The 21,126-nt window shown below is 46.3% G+C and overlaps 1 protein-coding gene across 1 annotated transcript in view; it reads left to right on the forward strand.

Moving 5' to 3' along the window:
• Positions 1-21,126, forward strand: part of ush2a (Usher syndrome 2A (autosomal recessive, mild)) — a gene marked incomplete at both ends in the record, with an annotated part of 418,741 nt that overhangs the window by 341,270 nt on the left and 56,345 nt on the right. Inside the window, 4 exon segments of the mRNA XM_084181556.1 lie at positions 4,867-4,957; positions 10,042-10,239; positions 10,348-10,502; positions 14,745-14,949. Coding sequence (XP_084037682.1) covers positions 4,867-4,957; positions 10,042-10,239; positions 10,348-10,502; positions 14,745-14,949 — 649 coding nt within the window.

The raw sequence follows: 21,126 nt of genomic DNA on the forward strand, positions 1-21,126 counted from the left end.
TAGTTGTTGACATCGGAGGGATCGAGTGTAGGTTTTTTGAGGAAGGGTGCAACTCTCGCTTTCTTGAAGATGGAAGGGACATAGCCAGCGGACATAGTTGATGAGTTGATGAGCGAGGTGAGGTAAGGGAGAAGGTCTCCGGAAATGGTCTGGAGAAGAGAGGAGGGGATAGGGTCAAGCGGGCAGGTTGTTGGGCGGCCGGCCATCACAAGTCGCAAGATTTCATCTGGAGAGAGAGGGGAGAAAGAAGTCAAAGCATAGGGTAGGGCAGTGTGAGCAGGACCAGCGGTGTCATTTGACTTAATAAATGAGGATCGGATGTCGTCAACTTTCTTTTCAAAATGGTTGACGAAGTCATCCACATAGAGGGATGAGGGAGGGGGAGGAGGAGGGTGATTCAGCAGGGAGGAGAAGGTGGCAAAGAGCTTCCTAGGGTTAGAGGCAGAGGCTTGAAATTTAGAGTGGTAGAAAGTGGCTTTAATAGCGGAAACAGAGGAAGAGAATGTAGAGAGGAGGGAGTGAAAAGATGACAGGTCCGCAGGGAGTCTAGTTTTCCTCCAATTCCGCTCGGCTGCCCAGAGCCCTGTTCTGTGAGCTCGCAATGAATCGTCAAGCCACGGAGCAGGAGGGGAGGATAGATACATTATATATACAAAAGTATGTGGACACCCCTTCAAATTAGGGGATTCGGCTATTTCAGCCACATCTGTTGCTGACAGGTGTATAAAATCGAGCACACCGCCATGCAATCTCCATAGACAAACATTGGCAGTAGAATGGCGTTACTGAAGAGCTCAGTGACTTTCAACGTGGCACCGTCATAGGATGCCACCTTTCCAACAAATCAGTTCGTCAAATTTCTGCCCTGCTAGAGCTGCCCCGGTCAACTGTAAGTGCTGTTATTGTGAAGTGGAAATGTCTAGGAGCAAAAACGGCTCAGCCGCGAAGTGGTAGGCCACACAAAAATCGTCTGTCCTCGGTTGCAACACTCACTACCGAGTTCCAAACTGCTTCTGGAAGCAACGTCAGCATAAGAACTGTTTGTCTGGAGCATCATGAAATGGGTTTCCATGGCCGAGCAGCCGCACACAAGTCTAAGATCACCATGCGCAATGCCAAGCGTCGGCTAGAGTGGTGTAAAGCTCACCGCCATTGGACTCTGGAGCAGTGGAAACGCGTTCTCTGGAGTGATGAATCACGCTTCACCATCTGGCAGTCTGATGGACAAATCTGGGTTTGGCGGATGCCAGGAGAACGCTACCTGCCCGACTGCATAGTGCCAACTGTAAAGTTTGGTGGAGGAAGAATAATGGTCTGGGGCTGTTTTTCATGGTTCAGGGTAGGCCCCTTAGTTCCAGTGAAGGGAAATCTTAACTCTACCGCATACAATGACATTCTAGACGATTCTGTGCATCCAACTTTGTGGCACAGTTTGAGGAAGGCCCTTTCCTATTTCACCATGACAGTGCCCCCATGCACAAAGCGAGGCTCATACATAAATGGTTTGTCGAGATCGGTGTGGAAGAACTTGACAGGCCTGCACAGAGTCCTGACCTCAACCGCATCGAACACCTTTGGGATGAATTGGAACGCCGACTGCGAGCCAGGCCTAATCACCCAACATCAGTGCCCGACCTGACTAATGGTCTTGTGGCTGAATGGAAGCAAGTTCCAACATCTAGTGGAAAGCCTTCCCAGAAGAGTGGAGGCTGTTATAGCAGCAAAGGTGTGACCAACTCCATATTAATGCCCATGATTTTGGAATGAGATGTTCGATGAGCAGGTGTCCACATACTTTTGGTCATGTAGTGTATATTGGACATTGTCGTAGCCATGTGTGATGACAGCAGGTCTGAATGTATATCTATATCTATATATCTGAACACACACACACACGCACACACGCACACACACACACACACTTATCAGTTGCTTCCAGGCTATAATAGTGTGTTCCTATCCCAGCATGAGAGAGAGGGAGGAGAAGAGAGAGAGAGGGAAGAGGAGAAGAGAGAGAGAGGGAGGAGGAGAAGAGAGAGAGAGGGAGGAGGAGAAGAGAGAGAGGGAGGAGGAGAAGAGAGAGGAGAGGGAGGAGGAGAAGAGAGAGGTAAGGGAGGAGGAGAAGAGAGAGAGGGAGGAGGAGAAGAGAGAGAGGGAGGAGGAGAAGAGAGAGGAGAGGGAGGAGCAGAATAGAGAGAGGGAGGAGGAGTAGAGAGAGGATAGGGTGGAGGAGAAGAGAGAGAGAGGGAGGAGAAGAAGAGAGAGAGAGGGAGGAGGAGAAGAGAGAGGAGAGGGAGGAGGAGAAGAGAGAGGAGAGGGAGGAGGAGAAGAGAGAGAGAGGGAGGAGGAGAAGAGAGAGAGGGAGGAGGAGAAGAGAGAGGAGAGGGAGGAAGAGAAGAGAGAGCGAGAGGAAGAGAAGAGAGAGAGGGAGGAGGAGAAGAGAGAGAGGGAGGAGGAGAAGAGAGAGGGGGAGGAGAAGAGAGAGAGGGAGGAGGAGAAGAGAGATAGAGGGAGGAGGAGAAGAGAGAGAGGGAGGAGGAGAAGAGAGAGAGGGAGGAGGGTTATGAGAGAGAGGGAAGAGGAGAAGAGAGAGGAGAGGGAGGAGGAGAAGAGAGAGGGAGGAGGAGAAGAGAGAGGAGAGGGAGGAGGAGAAGAGAGAGGAGAGGGAGGGGGAGAAGAGAGAGGAGAGGACTGGGGAGGAACTGTCATTATCTCCTAATGATGTCATTAGGGCAGCAGCCACACTACTCACCACACAGGGCTCCACATGTTCACACACATGGCTTCCTGAAGAAACCAACCTGAATATACAGTGGGGGGAAAAAGTATTTATTCAGCCACCAATTGTGCAAGTTCTCCCACTTAAAAAGATGAGAGAGGCCTGTAATTTTCATCATAGGTACACGTCAACTATGACAGACACAATGAGGAAAAGAAATCCAGAAAATCACATTGTAGGATTTTTAATGAATTTATTTGCAAATTATGGTGGAAAATAAGTATTTGGTCAATAACAAAATGTTCTCAATACTTTGTTATATACCCTTTGATTGGCAATGACACAGGTCAAACATTTTCTGTAAGTCTTCACAAGGTTTTCACACACTGTTGCTGGTATTTTGGCCCATTCCTCCATGCAGATCTCCTCTAGAGCAGTGATGTTTTGGGGCTGTCGCTGGGCAACACAGACTTTCAACTCCCTCCAAAGATTTTCTATGGTGTTGAGATCTGGAGACAGGCTAGGCCACTCCAGGACCTTGAAATGCTTCTTACGAAGCCACTCCTTCGTTGCCCGGGCGGTGTGTTTGGAATCATTGTCATGCTGAAAGACCCAGCCACGTTTCATCTTCAATGCCCTTGCTGATGGAAGGAGGTTTTCACTCAAAATCTCACGATACATGGCCCCATTCATTATTTCCTTTACACGGATCAGTCGTCCTGGTCCCTTTGCAGAAAAACAGCCCCAAAGCATGATGTTTCCACCCCCATGCTTCACAGAAGGTATGGTGTTCTTTGGATGCAACTCATCATTCTTTGTCCTCCAAACACGACGAGTTGAGTTTTTACCAAAAAGTTCTATTTTGGTTTCATCTGACCATATGACATTCTCCCAATCCTCTTCTGGATCATCCAAATGCACTCTAGCAAACTTCAGACGGGCCTGGACATGTACTGGCTTAAGCAGGGGGACACGTCTCGCACTGCAGGATTTGAGTCCCTGGCGGCGTAGTGTGTTACTGATGGTAGGCTTTGTTACTTTGGTCCCAGCTCTCTGCAGGTCATTCACTAGGTCCCCCCGTGTGGTTCTGGGATTTTTGCTCACCGTTCTTGTGATCATTTTGACCCCACGGGGTGAGATCTTGCGTGGAGCCCCAGATCGAGGGAGATTATCAGTGGTCTTGTATGTCTTCCATTTCCTAATAATTGCTCCCACAGTTGATTTCTTCAAACCAAGCTGCTTACCTATTGCAGATTCAGTCTTCCCAGCCTGGTGCAGGTCTACAATTTTGTTTCTGGTGTCCTTTGACAGCTCTTTAGTCTTGGCCATAGTGGAGTTTGGAGTGTGACTGTTTGAGGTTGTGGACAGGTGTATTTTATACTGATAACAAGTTCAAACAGGTGCCATTAATACAGGTAACGAGTGGAGGACAGAGGAGCCTCTTAAAGAAGAAGTTACAGGTCTGTGAGAGCCAGAAATCTTGCTTGTTTGTAGGTGACCAAATACTTATTTTCCAACATAATTTGCAAATAAAGTCATTAAAAATCCTACAATGTGATTTTCTGGATTTTTTTTCCTCAATTTGTCTGTCATAGTTGACCTATACCTATGATGAAAATTACAGGCCTCTCTCATCTTTTTAAGTGGGAGAACTTGCACAATTGGTGGCTGACTAAATACTTTTTTTCCCCACTGTACATGCCATATCATGGTTTAGTTACAGTTTATGGTAACATACATAAACACACATACTGTATATACAATCATATGAATACTAGACACAGTGAAATACAAATATGGACCAGAAGTCCCCACAAGGATAGGAAAGGTAGAACATTTTGAAAAAGGCTATTTTAGGCTCAGGGGTTAGGGTTAGTGTTAAAATTAGGGTTAGGTTTAGGGTTAGAGTTTGGGATTAGGGTTAAGGTTAGGTTAAGGGTTAGGGGTTAGGGAAAATATAATTTTGAATGGGAATAAATTGTTAGGTCCCCACAAGGATAGTGAAGCAAATGTGTGTATGTGTGTGTGTGTGTGTGTGTGTGTGTGTGTGTATGTGTGTGTGTGTGTGTGTGTGTGTGTGTGTGTGTGTGTGTGTGTGTGTGCGTGCGTGCTGTATATCTAACTGCAGTGTGTTGTCTCCTTTCCAGGCCCAGTGTGCTCCCAGGACTCTGTGTTCAGTGTCTGCTGCCTCCACAGCCTACTGTGGATCCTGTTCCTTCAACCCCTCTCTCTACATCTGTACCTGGGTCCTTGCTACACACACACTCCACACCACACACACACCTGAAACCACACTGCTAAACTCACCGCGAACTACACACACACTCATGACCTCACACACCCCTCTGACCACACACACTCCTCCTGCACAGTCTGATCCAGCCCTCTGCTCCTCCCAAGAAGATCTGATCTACAGTGGAGTGGCCAATAGATACAGCTACACAGGTATGACTACTGGCCAATAGATACAGCTACACAGGTCTGACTACTGGCCAATAGATACAGCTACACAGGTCTGACTACTGGCCAATAGATACAGCTACACAGGTCTGACTACTGGCCAATAGATACAGCTACACAGGTCTGACTACTGGCCAATAGATACAGCTACACAGGTCTGACTACTGGCCAATAGATACAGCTACACAGGTCTGACTACTGGCCAATAGATACAGCTACACAGGTCTGACTACTGGCCAATAGATACAGCTACACAGGTCTGACTACTGGCCAATAGATACAGCTACACAGGTCTGACTACTGGCCAATAGATACAGCTACACAGGTCTGACTACTGGCCAATAGATACAGCTACACAGGTCTGACTACTGGCCAATAGATACAGCTACACAGGTCGACTACTGGCCAATAGATACAGCTACACAGGTCTGACTACTGGCCAATAGATACAGCTACACAGGTCTGACTACTGGCCAATAGATACAGCTACACAGGTATGACTACTGGCCAATAGATACAGCTACACAGGTCTGACTACTGGCCAATAGATACAGCTACACAGGTCTGACTACTGGCCAATAGATACAGCTACACAGGTCTGACTACTGGCCAATAGATACAGCTACACAGGTATGACTACTGGCCAATAGATACAGCTACACAGGTCTGACTACTGGCCAATAGATACAGCTACACAGGTCTGACTACTGGCCAATAGATACAGCTACACAGGTATGACTACTGGCCAATAGATACAGCTACACAGGTATGACTACTGGCCAATAGATACAGCTACACAGGTCTGACTACTGGCCAATAGATACAGCTACACATGTATGACTACTGGCCAATAGATACAGCTACACAGGTATGACTACTGGCCAATAGATACAGCTACACAGGTCTGACTACTGGCCAATAGATACAGCTAAACAGGTCTGACTACTGGCCAATAGATACAGCTACACAGGTCTGACTACTGGCCAATAGATACAGCTACACAGGTCTGACTACTGGCCAATAGATACAGCTACACAGGTCTGACTACTGGCCAATAGATACAGCTACACAGGTCTGACTACTGGCCAATAGATACAGCTACACAGGTCTGACTACTGGCCAATAGATACAGCTACACAGGTCTGACTACTGGCCAATAGATACAGCTACACAGGTCTGACTACTGGCCAATAGATACAGCTACACAGGTATGACTACTGGCCAATAGATACAGCTACACAGGTCTGACTACTGGCCAATATATACAGCTACACAGGTATGACTACTGGCCAATAGATACAGCTACACAGGTCTGACTACTGGCCAATAGATACAGCTACACAGGTCTGACTACTGGCCAATAGATACAGCTACACAGGTCTGACTACTGGCCAATAGATACAGCTACACAGGTCTGACTACTGGCCAATAGATACAGCTACACAGGTCTGACTACTGGCCAATAGATACAGCTACACAGGTCTGACTACTGGCCAATAGATACAGCTACACAGGTATGACTACTGGCCAATAGATACAGCTACACAGGTCTGACTACTGGCCAATAGATACAGCTACACAGGTATGACTACTGGCCAATAGATACAGCTACACAGGTCTGACTACTGGCCAATAGATACAGCTACACAGGTTTGACTACTGGCCAATAGATACAGCTACACAGGTCTGACTACTGGCCAATAGATACAGCTACACAGGTCTGACTACTGGCCAATAGATACAGCTACACAGGTCTGACTACTGGCCAATAGATACAGCTACACAGGTCTGACTACTGGCCAATAGATACAGCTACACAGGTCTGACTACTGGCCAATAGATACAGCTACACAGGTCTGACTACTGGCCAATAGATACAGCTACACAGGTCTGACTACTGGCCAATAGATACAGCTACACAGGTCTGACTACTGGCCAATAGATACAGCTACACAGGTCTGACTACTCTACATTACATTCAATACTGTACAACTTTATTAACACCCTCAGAAGCGATTTAGAAAACATCACCAGAGTAGCTTCAAGTCTTGACCAATCAGAAACAACCTTACTGATCAGGGATCACACACTGTTGTAGCTGTGACAACAAATAAATTATTCTGTAAATTAATGTGGCATTGGAGACCAATGCATTTTCCATGACGTTCCACACACACACTCACACACACACACGTGTTGAAACAGCTGCTTGTTTGTTAATGGCTGTAAGTCGTAACTCTGGTTGGTGGTGTCATGGGCCTGTGAGCACCGCTGTATCATTAAAACTTTGGGATGGCCGTTTAAACACCACTTGAGCACTCACTCTTATTTATCAAGCCGGAGGGAGTGTGTGTGTGTGCGTGTGTCTGTCTGTGTGTGTGTGTGTGCGTGTACTTTTTCTGCACATTATTTATTTGGTTAGTTACGTCTGTTTAATCAAGACTAATGGTAATATGCTGGGTGGAGGGTGTGTGTGTGTGTGTGTGTGTTGGCATTGTGCGGAGGAAAGGAGAAGAGAGTGATTCTAGTCGAAGCTGTGACACCATCTGGACAGAGGAACATAAAGCTGTCGCATCCCTGCCATCCACCAGATGTTTCTCACACCGCCCCCACACACACACACGCAGACACACACACACTCAAACTGCAAACACACGCAATGCTTTCATACCACAGAAACACATGCATACACCTCATACACACATCTTACACACGGCACATCTATGCAAATTATTCAAATCACCAACGTCAGGGTTTCACAGAAGTACAAACACAACATTACCACACACCTAGAGCTGGGCAATATGGACTAAAAGTCAAATTGCGATAAATGTAACTGTTTTACTCCATAACGATAAATACAACAATACATTTTACTTTACATTAGCGGCAGGGCTCTAGACCATTTTTTTTTCCGGTGCCAAGTAAGACAACTGAGATGGTAGCCTACGATTACAAAAGTAAGCTATTTCATTAAACATATCCAGGGAATTCATGATAGATATTTTAATGTGTAACCTGTCGAAATAGGATCCAGAATTATCAGATTTATGTTTGGCTCTTCAGAAATGAATTTGCAGACATCTTTTTGCATATTGGCCTAAACTATATTATTCACCACCCGAGGAGGTGGGAACTCAAAAGTTGAAACACTTAGCTAGATTAATAACTCTAAATATGATATTGTTGCTAGATAGACAGGTAGGCTAGTTGATTACCGTAATTTTCGGACTATAAGCCGCGCCTTTTTTCCCATTTTTCGACCCTGCGGCTTATATAACGGTGCGGCTAATCTATGGATTTTTACAGCTAACGGCCACTAGAAGACCTCCTAAATCTATGGATTTTACAGGTTACAGTCCACCAACTTTATCTCTATGGGCTCTATGACCGGTCCGCGCCCCCCACCTTTAAGCGGCGGGCTCCAGCAGGAAAAGCTGGAGGCCGGAAAAGAGTGAGACAGGTAGCGCGCAAAAGTAAAAGTGGAACCGAGAGTGGTACGAGAGACAGAACGAGAGACAGAACGAGAGCAAGACAGACAGACATTACGAGAGCGAGACAGTTTGTCTCTTTCCCGACAATCCCCTCTGTGCACGAACCCTTACATATGGTAATTAACATTAAAACACCTGCGGCTTATAGTCCAGTGCGGCTTATATATGTACACATCATTCAATATCATTCAATTTAGCTGCTGCGGCTTATACTCCGGTGCGCCTTATAGTGCGGAAAATACGGTAATCTATTAGTAAATGTAATGTCCAGCGCTAGGCCTAGGCTACTTGATGTAGCCTATTGACCGCAAATGGCATCAAAACCATACTACATAGCCTACTCCGGTTGTAAAGTGGTTTCATGAACTCAATATTAAGAGGTGAGAAATACATTACTCACAGAAAGCTGTGTCTCTCCTCTCTGTAACTAGAACAACAGTAGTTGCTTTGAAAACTGTATTTTTCCCGCAATTGCATTTTGAACAACGGTCATATGCTTCTGCTTCTCAGAATGCATCTCTCCCTCCTCCGTGCGCACAGTGGGGAGAGGGAGTGAGTGGCTCGTTCACACAGCAGCCGACAGCGAAACAGGGACAGGCAGATACCTTCATAGCAGGAATCAACATGATGCGTAGGCTATTACTGATGACCAAATAATGGTTTTAGAACAATCTACAGGAACGTTGTGTAGCAAAATCACCGAAAGTGACTGACGTAAGCAAAATTCTTCGTTAAGAGGAAGGCAATGTTGGTGTCTGTAATTTTCGGATGATCATCCCTGCTCTAACACATACCCACAGACACACACAGCATTGCAAGGAGTGTCCAGGGTATACTGCTCTAAACAGGGACTTGGCCTGGGACTCTGTTTATTTCCACTGCTCTTGCTAACAGAGACACGTAGAAAATGTTTGCGTTTGCTTTCCGTAAAGCTCTCCTGTGGGTCAGTAAAGGATCTATCTCGCATATGTTCACAGTCAAGATGTACCCATAAGGAATACTTTTGACTGTATTTACATTTACATCATTTAGCAGACGCTCTTATCCAGAGCGACTTACAACTTATGATAGCCAGTGGGACAACCACTTTTTTGTTTTTTTTTGTTTATGGGGGGGTGGGGGAGGGGAGGGGTAGAAGGACTGTATGTGTTTATGTGTTTGCTTTTCTCCCCAAGAGACAGAATAACTTGAGTTTTACGGTCATGTTGCTGTATCTTTTATATGGCCTTTTTTGGACTGCTACTTTCTGTGTCATGTGTCTTCTCTTGTTACTTCATTATTGACCACTGATTTTGGTTATTACTTGGCTATTACTTGGATATTACTGTTTATAACTGGTTTATGAACTGGTTATAACTATATTCCCAGACTCAGACTTGGAGCCTTATACCACCTATGAGTACAGAGTATCGGCCTGGAACAGTTATGGACATGGCTCCAGCAACATCACCGTGGTGACAACCAATGAGGACACGCCCTGGGGAGTGGCCCCGCCCCGCTGGAGTCGCCTAGGCGACCGTGATGACGTCGTACAACTACATTGGCAGGCTCCCGCCAAGCCCAATGGTAAACCTCGACAACACACACACACACACACACACACACACACACACACACACACACACACACACACACACTTGTGCTTTCTCATTGGTCTGTTTCCCGTTCCACCAGGTGACATCAGCCACTATGTGGTGCTGCGTGACGGACAGGAGCGTTACCGAGGAGACGAGATGAGTTTCACAGACGTGGGCGGGATCCGTCCGTTCCAGGAGTATGGGTACCGGCTCCGGGCCTGTAACACCGCCGGCTGCATCGACAGCTCACAGGTGGGCCGCCTCACCTCTAAATACTTGACTTATTGACCCTTCAACACTGACCTGTCAAGGTGCTGCATGACACAGGATGTGGCTGAAAAAGCATCCTATTTGGCATGGCCAAAATGTGTGCACTATATAGGGGATAAAGTGCCATTTGGTACCATTTCAGACAAAGCCACAATCCCATATTCTTCACCGCAGAGGTCGCAGTCCGGTCCACACAATACATGTTTCTCCCTCCTTCCATTTAGTTAATATCTACTTCAACCCTGACCTGGGATGTGTTCAGGAAGATAAAACATTCATAACTGCATTACATAGAGACACTACTGTTGGTTAACCTCCTCAAAATAAGGGAATCGTGTCTGTTCTAGTAGCTTACATTTCTAATTCTATCTTCAATGCTCTGATGTTTTCATGTACCTGGGTGTGAAGTTAAGTCTGGTTTTATTTTACAGTAGTGGAGCACTTCATTTTACACTAGATTATCCCTCAATATGATCGCCTCCTGATGACTGTAAAGATAATCAGGGCTTCATTGAACTAAGCAGCACTCGCTCTACTCTCAAGTAGTCCACCAATTTAGCCAGCTGAAGCGCTTGAGAGGAGGCAAGGTGCTCCCTTAATGTAGAGAGAGAAGCCAAACTTTCTCTGAATCAAATCTGATCCTTGTTCAAATAAAATAATATGTCCTAAAATGTTTGGGGGCTGTGGTTAATCTCAATATCTATTTCAAAATGAGTGTGACTACATTTGACAGTACATAGTCCCCCTCCTAGGATGTCTCTTGTTTGCCTTTGTGGTTTTTTGTATCTTATGTTTCATTATGAAGTGTGTTTATGTAGATGATGTTGATGTGTTATGGTTAATTTCCTACAGACAGAGACAAGGATAACAGACCATTACATATAGTGTATGAAGTGAACAGAAAAGCATGGTGCGGCATATTCATGTCTGAACCCATGTTATTTGGCCAGTTGTGCTTTCTCTTTCTCACTCTCTCTCTCTCTCTCCTCTCCTCTTCTCTCTCGTGGGTTCAGGAGTGCTGAGCAGACATGATATTCCTGATAGCAGCTTAATGGCTTGAGAACAGAGGCCCAGCTATCTCTCTGGGACTCCACTGATATCACACAATAATTAATTTCTCTGGCTTATAGGTGATGGAAGCCCAGATGAAAACTGTCTTTCTGGCTTTTGGCAAATTTTATATCTAATTATGTTGCTCACATCACGCTCTTCTGTCTGGAGACTAGCCCTGTATACAAACCCCTGGACTGGGAAAGAGAGAGGGACGGAGGTAGGGAGGAAGAGAATGGTCTAGAACGTATTCTTCAGAACAAGCCTGCACACACGTACACACACACAGTGGCCCTGAGTGAGTGAGGTGGATTAGTTTGTACACCTGTGTGGATTGGCCAAACAGTCCCAATTATGGCCTAACCCAACCTAACCCAATACACAACCACAGCAATTACCAGAGAGACGGGGGGGATAGAGGGGGGAAGATAGAAGAAGTGAAGGTAACAAAAACGGTCAGAGAGAGTGAAAGTGCAGGGAAGAGAGAGAGAGAGATGGAAGAGAGAGAGAAAGAGAGAGAGTTGGAAGAGAGAGAGAGAGAGAGAGAGAGAGAGAGAGAGAGACGAGAGAGAAAGTGCAGGGAAGAGAAAGAGTCAGAGATGGGGGAGTAGCGAGAGATAGAAAGAGATAGAAAGGGAGAAGAGGGAGAGGGGAAGTGAAGAGAATGGAAAGGGTCAGAGAAAGAAGGAGAAAGGGGGGGATGGGGAAAAGAGAGAAACAGAGAAGAATTGAATGTAACAAAGCGAGGGAAGGGAGGAAGGAAGGAGAGGGAGAACAGCGTGGTAACTAGGTGTTGTGGTCTTGTCCTAATAGTGTGTCAGGGTGTGGGACAGGAGAGGGAAACAGTAGTGACATTCTATTAGACCAGGATATCCCTGCTACCATGACGACCAGATTGCCAGGTAATTTTCTTTGCTCGCCTCACATTCACTAAGTGTTAACACCGGGTGCAAAGTTTACACACGTTGTTTGGTGGTATTGTTCTTGCTTCCCCTTTGAATTTAGTAATTTAGTGAATATTCTCATACAGAGCAACTGGATGGTCAGATACAACCATATGTAATAATATTGAGCATTGCAAATAGTAAAACCTTCAAACACTGCTGTAGTGCAGCTGGTTCAATCCCCGGGTCAATCACTTTCCTCTTTCCTTGTATCTCCTCTTATCTATCTCCCCTCTGGTTCCTTCATATCTGTATAGACCAGAGAGAGTAGAATTCTACTCCCCTTTTAAATAATATTTACATCGCTAGCTAAATTAAGTTAAAGTTTTATTGTCACATGCACAAGTATAGTGAAATACTTAAGTTGCAAGCTCTACAGTGCAGTAATAAATATGAAAATAGTTTAAGCAATACTTTTTATATAAATATATATATATATATACAGTATCTCACAAAGTGAGTACACCCCTCACATTTTTGTAAATATTTGAGTATATATTTTCATGTGACAACACTGAAGAAATGACACTTTGCTACAATGTAAACCAGTGAGTGTACAGCTTGTATAACAGTGTAAATTTGCTGTCCCCTCAAAATAACTGAACACACAGCCATTAATGTCTAAACTGCTGGCAACAAAAGTGAGTACACCCCTAAGTGAAAATGTCCAAATTGGGCCCAATTAGCCATTTTCCCTCCCCAGTGTCATGTGACTCGTTAGTGTTACAAGGCCTCAGGTGTGAATGGGGAGCAGGTGTGTTAAATTTGGTGTCATCGCTCTCACACTCCCTCATACTGGTCACTGGAAGTTCAACATGGCACCTCATGGCAAAGAACTCTCTGAGGATCTGAAAAAAAGAATTGTTGCTCTACATAAAGATTGCCAAGACCCTGAAACTGAGCTGCAGCACGGTGGCCAAGACCATACAGCGGTTTAACAGGACAGGTTCCACTCAGAACAGGCCTTGCCATGGTCGACCAAAGAAGTTGAGTGCACGTGCTCAGCGTCATATTTTGAGGTTGTCTTTGGGAAATAGACGTATGAGTGCTGCCAGCATTGCTGCAGAGGTTGAAGGGGTGGGAGGTCAGCCTGTCAGTGCTCAGACCATACGCCGCACACTGCATCAAATTGGTCTGCATGGCTGTCGTCCCAGAAGGAAGCCTCTTCTAAAGATGATGCACAAGAAAGCCTGCAAACAGTTTGCTGAAGACAAGCAGACTAAGGACATGGATTACTGGAACCATGTCCTGTGGTCTGATGAGACCAAGATAAACTTATTTGGTTCAGATGGTGTCAAGCGTGTGTGGCGGAAACCAGGTGAGAAGTACAAAGACAAGTGTGTCTTGCTTACAGTCAAGCATGGTGGTGGGAGTGTCATGGTCTGGGGCTGCATGAGTGCTGCTGGCACTGGGGAGCTACAGTTCATTGAGGGAACCATGAATGCCAACATGTACTGTGACATACTGAAGCAGAGCATGATCCCCTCCCTTCGGAGACTGGGCCGCAGGGCAGTATTCCAACATGATAACGAACTCAAACACACCTCCAAGACGACCACTGCCTTGCTAACGAAGCTGAGGGTAAAGGTAATGGACTGGCCAAGCATGTCTCCAGACCTAAACCCTATTGAGCATCTGTGCTGCATCCTCAAATGGAAGGTGGAGGAGTGCAAGGTCTCTAACATCCACCAGCTCCGTGATGTCATCATGGAGGAGTGGAGGAGGACTCCAGTGGCAACCTGTGAAGCTCTGGTGAACTCCATGCCCAAGAGGGTTTATGCAGTGCTGGAAAATGATGGTGGCCACACAAAATATTGACACTTTGGGACCAATTTGGATATTTTCACTTAGGGGTGTACTCACTTTTGTTGCCAGCGGTTTAGACATAATGGCTGTGTGTTGTGTTATTTTGAGGGGACAGCAAATTTACACTGTTATACAAGCTGTACACTCACTACTTTACATTGTAGCAAAGTGTCATTTCTTCAGTGTTGTCACATGAAAAGATACACTCAAATATTAACAAAAATGTGAGGGGTGTACTCACTTTTGTGAGATACTATATATATATAATAAAGAAAACACGAGAAATAAGACAGAAAGCTATATACAGGGTCAGTGCCAATACCACATTTTTCTCATTGCATAGGTAGGTAATGATGTCATATTCCAAACGTTCTGTTTCTCTTGTATGTGTCAGTGACTAGCAGGTCTCTCTCCCTCTCTCTAGGTCCTGGCTGTAACAGTCCAGGGGGTACCAGAGGAGGTGGGGTCTCCCATAGTTACAGCTCTGGGTCCTGGCTCTCTAAGGCTCAGCTGGGCCCCTCCCTCAAAAGCCAACGGCATCATACGACTCTACCACATCAACATGACTGGCACCGGGATAATACACACACACACACCCTCGGACGGACCGCTCAACTACACTGTTACAGGTACAACCCACGCACACACACACACACGTACACACAGATACACACACATACCAATGTATACAGAGTACGGTGTCGGCACTCCTACGGTACAATGCAGACAAAAATACTACTAAGGATTACACACACATACACGCACGCACGCACGCACACACACAAGTCCCCCCTTCAGAAGACCGCTGAGATGGTTGGATACACACTTTCACCCTCCTTTCCTCCTCTCCCCCCCTCCTTTCCTCCTTTCCTCATCTCCTCCTCTCCTCCTCTCCCTCCTCCTCTCCTCCTCTCTCCTCCTCTCCTCCTCTCCTCCCCCTCCATCTCCTCCTCTCCTCCCCCCCCTCCTCCTCTCCACCCCCTCTCCTCATCTCCCCCCTCCCCCCTCCTCCTCTCCACCCTCCCCCCTCCTCTTCCCCCCTCCTCCTCTCCCCCCCTCCTCTCATCCTCACTGTCCTGTGTTTATTTATGCATACTGTTTCTGGAAGCAATCTAATGACTGATTTTACACCGGATTCCCGCCATGAGCCGGCCCTTCCCTTCACACACACAGAGAAGCACACACACACTCACACAGAGGCCTCTGATCTATGCTTCTTCATTCATACACACAGAAACACATACTGACACACCCTCTTAGCACGCTCGCACACACATACTCGGATAGGCTCTCTCTCTCTCTCTCTCTCTCTCTCTCTCTCTCTCTCTCTCTCTCTCTCTCTCTCTCTCTCTCTCTCTCTCTCTCTCTCTCTCTCTCTCTCTCTCTCGCGCTCTCTCTCTCTCTCACACACGCGCTCTCTCTGGCAGGGCTGGGTGATTTGTGGGGCTGCTTTTATCTGCCCAGGAGAGGAGCAGTGTGGCTGGACCCATGCCATCAGTCACCAGGCCAAGGATACACACACACACACCACTGAGTAGTCTCCTGTCATATTAGTCCTGTTTAAACCAGACAGACATACAGTGGGGAAAAAAAGTATTTAGTCAGCCACCAATTGTGCAAGTTCTCCCACTTAAAAAGATGAGAGAGGCCTGTAATTTTCATCATAGGTACACGTCAACTATGACAGACAAAACGAGGGAAAAAAATCCAGATAATCACATTGTAGGATTTTTAATGAATTTATTTGCAAATTATGGTGGAAAATAAGTATTTGGTCAATAACAAAAGTTTCTCAATACTTTGTTATATACCCTTTGTTGGCAATGACACAGGTCAAACGTTTTCTGTAAGTCTTCACAAGGTTTTCACACACTGTTGCTGGTATTTTGGCCCATTCCTCCATGCAGATCTCCTCTAGAGCAGTGATGTTTTGGGGCTGTCGCTGGGCAACACGGACTTTCAACTCCCTCCAAAGATTTTCTATGGGGTTGAGATCTGGAGACTGGCTAGGCCACTCCAGGACCTTGAAATGGTTCTTACGAAGCCACTCCTTCATTGCCCGGGCGGTGTGTTTGGGATCATTGTCATGCTGAAAGACCCAGCCACGTTTTAATCTTCAATGCCCTTGCTGATGGAAGGAGGTTTTCACTCAAAATCTCACGATACATGGCCCCATTCATTCTTTCCTTTACACGGATCAGTCGTCCTGGTCCCTTTGCAGAAAAACAGCCCCAAAGCATAATGTTTCTACCCCCATGCTTCACAGTAGGTATGGTGTTCTTTGGATGCAACTCATCATTCTTTGTCCTCCAAACACGACGAGTTGAGTTTTTACCAAAAAGTTCTATTTTGGTTTCATCTGACCATATGACATTCTCCCAATCCTCTTCTGGATCATCCAAATGCACTCTAGCAAACTTCAGACGGGCCTGGACATGTACTGGCTTAAGCAGGGGGACACGTCTCGCACTGCAGGATTTGAGTCCCTGGCGGCGTAGTGTGTTACTGATGGTAGGCTTTGTTACTTTGGTCTCAGCTCTCTGCAGGTCATTCACTAGGTCCCCCCATGTGGTTCTGGGATTTTTGCTCACCGTTCTTGTGATCATTTTGACCCCACGGGGTGAGATCTTGCGTGGAGCCCCAGATCGAGGGAGATTATCAGTGGTCTTGTATGTCTTCCATTTCCTAATAATTGCTCCCACAGTTGATTTCTTCAAACCAAGCTGCTTACCTATTGCAGATTCAGTCTTCCCAGCCTGGTGCAGGTCTACAATTTTGTTTCTGGTGTCCTTTGACAGCTCTTTGGTCTTGGCCATAGTGGAGTTTGGAGTGTGACTGTTTGAGGTTGTGGACAGGTGTCTTTTATACTGATAACAAGTTCAAACAGGTGCCATTAATACAGGTAACAAGTGGAGGACAAAGGAGCCTCTTAAAGAAGAAGTTACAGGTCTGTGAGAGCCAGAAATCTTGCTTGTTTGTAGGTGACCAAATACTTATTTTCCACCATAATTTGCAAATAAATTCATTAAAAATCCTACAATGTGATTTTCTGGATATTTTTTTCTCAATTTGTCTGTCATAGTTGACGTGTACCTATGATGAAAATTACAGGCCTCTCTCATCTTTTTAAGTGGGAGAACTTGCACAATTGGTGGCTGACTAAATACTTTTTTTCCCCACTGTATCCTCCTTCTGTATGCTAATATGACACACCTATGGCTCTCCTAGAGACCTGATCCTACATCATTCATACAGTCTGAGAGAAGGAGGACAGGAGAGAGGGAGGAGAGGAGACAGACAGGGAGGAGTGGAGACAGAAAGGAAAAATAGGAGAGAAATAGGGAGGAGAAGGGACAGAGAGGGAGGAGAGGGTGAGATGAAAGACGAGTGTGGCTCTTAAAGTCAGAGGAGAGGAGGAGTGGGGGAGAGTATGTGCCCCTTTCCTTCCAACACCAACAGTGATAAGGTTCTCACACCTCAGCTCTGCACACGCTGACTAGATAAGGTTCCACAGACATGTGACTAACAGAAATGGAATAATGTGTCCCTGAACAAAGGGGGGGTCAAAATCAAAAGTAAGAGTCAGTATCTGGTGTGGCCACCAGCTGCATTAAGTACTGCAGTGCATCTCCTCCTCATGGACTGCACCAGATTTGCCAGTTCTTGCTGTGAGATGTTACCCCACTCTTCCACCAAGGCACCTGCAAGTTCCCAGACATTTCCGGGGGAAATGGCCCTAGCCCTCACCCTCTGATCCAACAGGTCCCAGACGTGCTCAAGGGGATTGAGATCCGGGCTCATCGCTGGCCATGACAGAACACTGACCTTCCTGTCTTGCAGGAAATCACGCACAGAACGAGCAGTATGGCTGGTGGCATTGTCATGCTGGAGGGTCATGTCAGGATGAGCCTGCAGGAAGGGTACCACATGAGGGAGAAGGATGTCTTCTCTGTAACGCACAGCGTTAAGATTGCCTGCAATGACAACAAGCTCAGTCCGATGATGCTGTGACACACCGCCCCAGACCATGACGGACCCTCCACCTCCAAATTGATCCCGCTCCAGAGTACAGGCCTCGGTGTAACGCACATTCCTTCGATGATAAACGCGAATCCGTCCATCACCCCTGGTGAGACAATACCGCGACTTGTCAGTGAAGAGCACTTTTTGCCAGTCCTTTCTGGTCCAGCGACGGTGGGTTTGTGCCCATAGGCGACGTTGTTGCCGGTGATGTCTGGTGAGGACCTGCCTTACAACAGGCCTACAAGCCATCAGTCCAGCCTCTCTCAGCCTATTGCGGACAGTCTGAGCACTGATGGAGGGATTGTGCATTCCTGGTGTAACTCGGGCAGTTGTTGTTGCCATCCTGTACCTGTCCCGCAGGTGTGATGTTCGGATGTACCGATCCTGTGCAGGTGTTGTTACACGTGGTCTGCCACTGCGAGGACGATTAGCTGTCCGTCCTGTCTCCCTGTAGCATTGTCTTAGGTGTCTCACAGTACGGACATTGCAATTTATTGCCCTGGCCACATCTGCAGTCCTCATGCCTCCTTGCAGCATGCCTAAGGCACATTCACACAGATGAGCAGGGACCCTGGGCATCTTTCTTTTGGTGTTTTTTAGTGTCAGTAGAAAGGCCTCTTTAGTGTCCTAAGTTTTCATAACTGTGACCTTAATTGCCTACCGTCTGTAAACTGTTAGTGTCTTAATGACCGTTCCACAGGTGCATGTTCATTAATTGTTTATGGTTAATTGAACAAGCATGGGAAACAGTGTTTAAACCCTTTACAATGAAGATCTGTGAAGTTATTTGGATTTTTACGAATTATCTTTAAAAGACAGGGTCCTGAAAATGGGACGTTTCTTTATTTGCTGAGTTTAGTTTATCTGAAACATTCTTGCGAGAGTTTAAAAACAACATGTATTTAATTTTGCCCGTATTAAGCACGTTTTAAATCAGCAAGGCATTCCTGCATAGCTATAAATCTGACTGTAGTTTGACACAGCCAGATCAAGGAGTGGTTTGGGATATAAGGGGGTAGTGGCAGTTTGGAAGCTCACTGGTTTCCCTGGTTAATCCTGAGAGCAGTCTGGAGTTTCGGTAGTTCCGGCCAATCCTCTGGAACACTCTGCTTTCTGGAGATTTCTTCCAGCAACGCTCCACAGAGGATGCTCGGAGCATTGGGAAAAGACCAGGATTTGCCAAAGCTGGTCACTGTGTGTGTGTGTTTGTGTCAGGATTGGCAAAGCAGGCAATAGCAAGCCCATTGGGTTGGTCTTGTGTGAGTGTGTGTGTGTGTCTGTGTGTGTTTGTGTGTGTGGCAGTGCTGGCGTTGAGAGTGTAGGTGCTGTGCGTATTTAAGGGCTGGCGAGTGGCTTATGCCAGGCAGTCCCGGTGCGGTGCTAGGCCGGTATGCCAGGGTGTGGATTTGGAAGTGTGTGTGTGTTTAGCGGTGCCGTGAAGTGCCAGCGCTGAGCTCGTGGTGAAGAAGCGTTAAGCCTCCCTGTCCCTCAGCGAGTGCCCGGGAAACCCTGTCTGTCTCATCAGCCCAAACTCTCCCTCTCTCTCTCTCTCTTTCTCCCTCTAGACAACATCCTGTCTCCATCTCTCTCTTTTTATTTGTCCACCTCTCTTCCTTTTCCTTCTCTTTCTTGTACTCTTCTGCTCTTGTCTCTTTCTGTCTCTCTCTCTCTCTGTCTCCGTCTCTCTCTCTGTCTCCATCTCTCTCTGTCTCTCTCTCTCTGTCACCGTCTCTCTGTCTCTCTCTCTGTCACCGTCTCTCTCTGTCTCTCTCTCTGTCTCCGTCTCTCTCTGTCTCCGTCTCTCTCTATGTCTCCGTCTCTCTCTCTGTCTCTCTCTCTCTCTCTGTCTCCGTCTCTCTCTCTGTCTTTCTCTCTCTGTCTCCGTCTCTCTCGCTGTCTTTCTCTCTCTCTGTCTCCGTCTCTCTCGCTGTCTTTCTCTCTCTCTGTCTCCGTCTCTCTCGCTGTCTTTCTCTCTCTGTCTCCGTCTCTCTCGCTGTCTTTCTCTCTCTGTCTCCGTCTCTCTCTCTGTCTTTCTCTCTCTCTCTCTCTCTTTCCTTGTCTCTCTCTCTCTTTCTTTGTCTCTCTTTGTCTTTATCTGTCTCTCCTGTCTTGTATCTTTCTCTGTCTTTCTGTCTCCCTCATCCTTCCAATATTATCCTATGGGTGACATTACTAAAACGAACCATACATTTTACTGGAGGTAGTAACCTCTGCACCAGTGTAAAACAATAACAAAGAGTTGACAAACATATCAAATGTGATGTAAAATAGCTCATGTTAAATAGGTGGCTGTGGGAAGTGGTGGTCTTATTCTTTGTGGCCTAGGGCTGAGCAGTGTGTGAGTGTGTGTGTCCTTAACATAAACCAGAGGGGTATCTTACAAAGCAAGCTAGATCTACTCAGGGATTTCTAAAGCTAACCAGCTTAAGTTAGCTTCATATTCCAGCTCAGGCTTCATCCGTACTACAACGGTGGTTATCGCTCATCTGCCTGCCGCTAACTTTAGCAGGCTTGTAACTGCGTGTGCATGTCGAACATGGCTAGTCGAACGCCGAACTCTTCATTGAGACAATGCTGAAACATCAATCCATGGGCGAGTCAGTGCCACATTTTCATTTGTGCAGAAATCAAAATGAAAGAGAAGTTATCTTGCAAATTCAGCAGACCTATGGTGTGAAATAGGCTTTTAAAAGTGCCATCTTTATTTTATTACTTATCGTTAATGCTTATCGTTGGTGTGCTTATCAATTCACAATAACCTTTTTTCCAACTCCTATCGATAT

Source organism: Coregonus lavaretus (assembly GCF_964263955.1).
Source record: "Coregonus lavaretus genome assembly, chromosome: 18".
In the NCBI taxonomy this organism is placed as follows: domain Eukaryota; kingdom Metazoa; phylum Chordata; class Actinopteri; order Salmoniformes; family Salmonidae; genus Coregonus; species Coregonus lavaretus.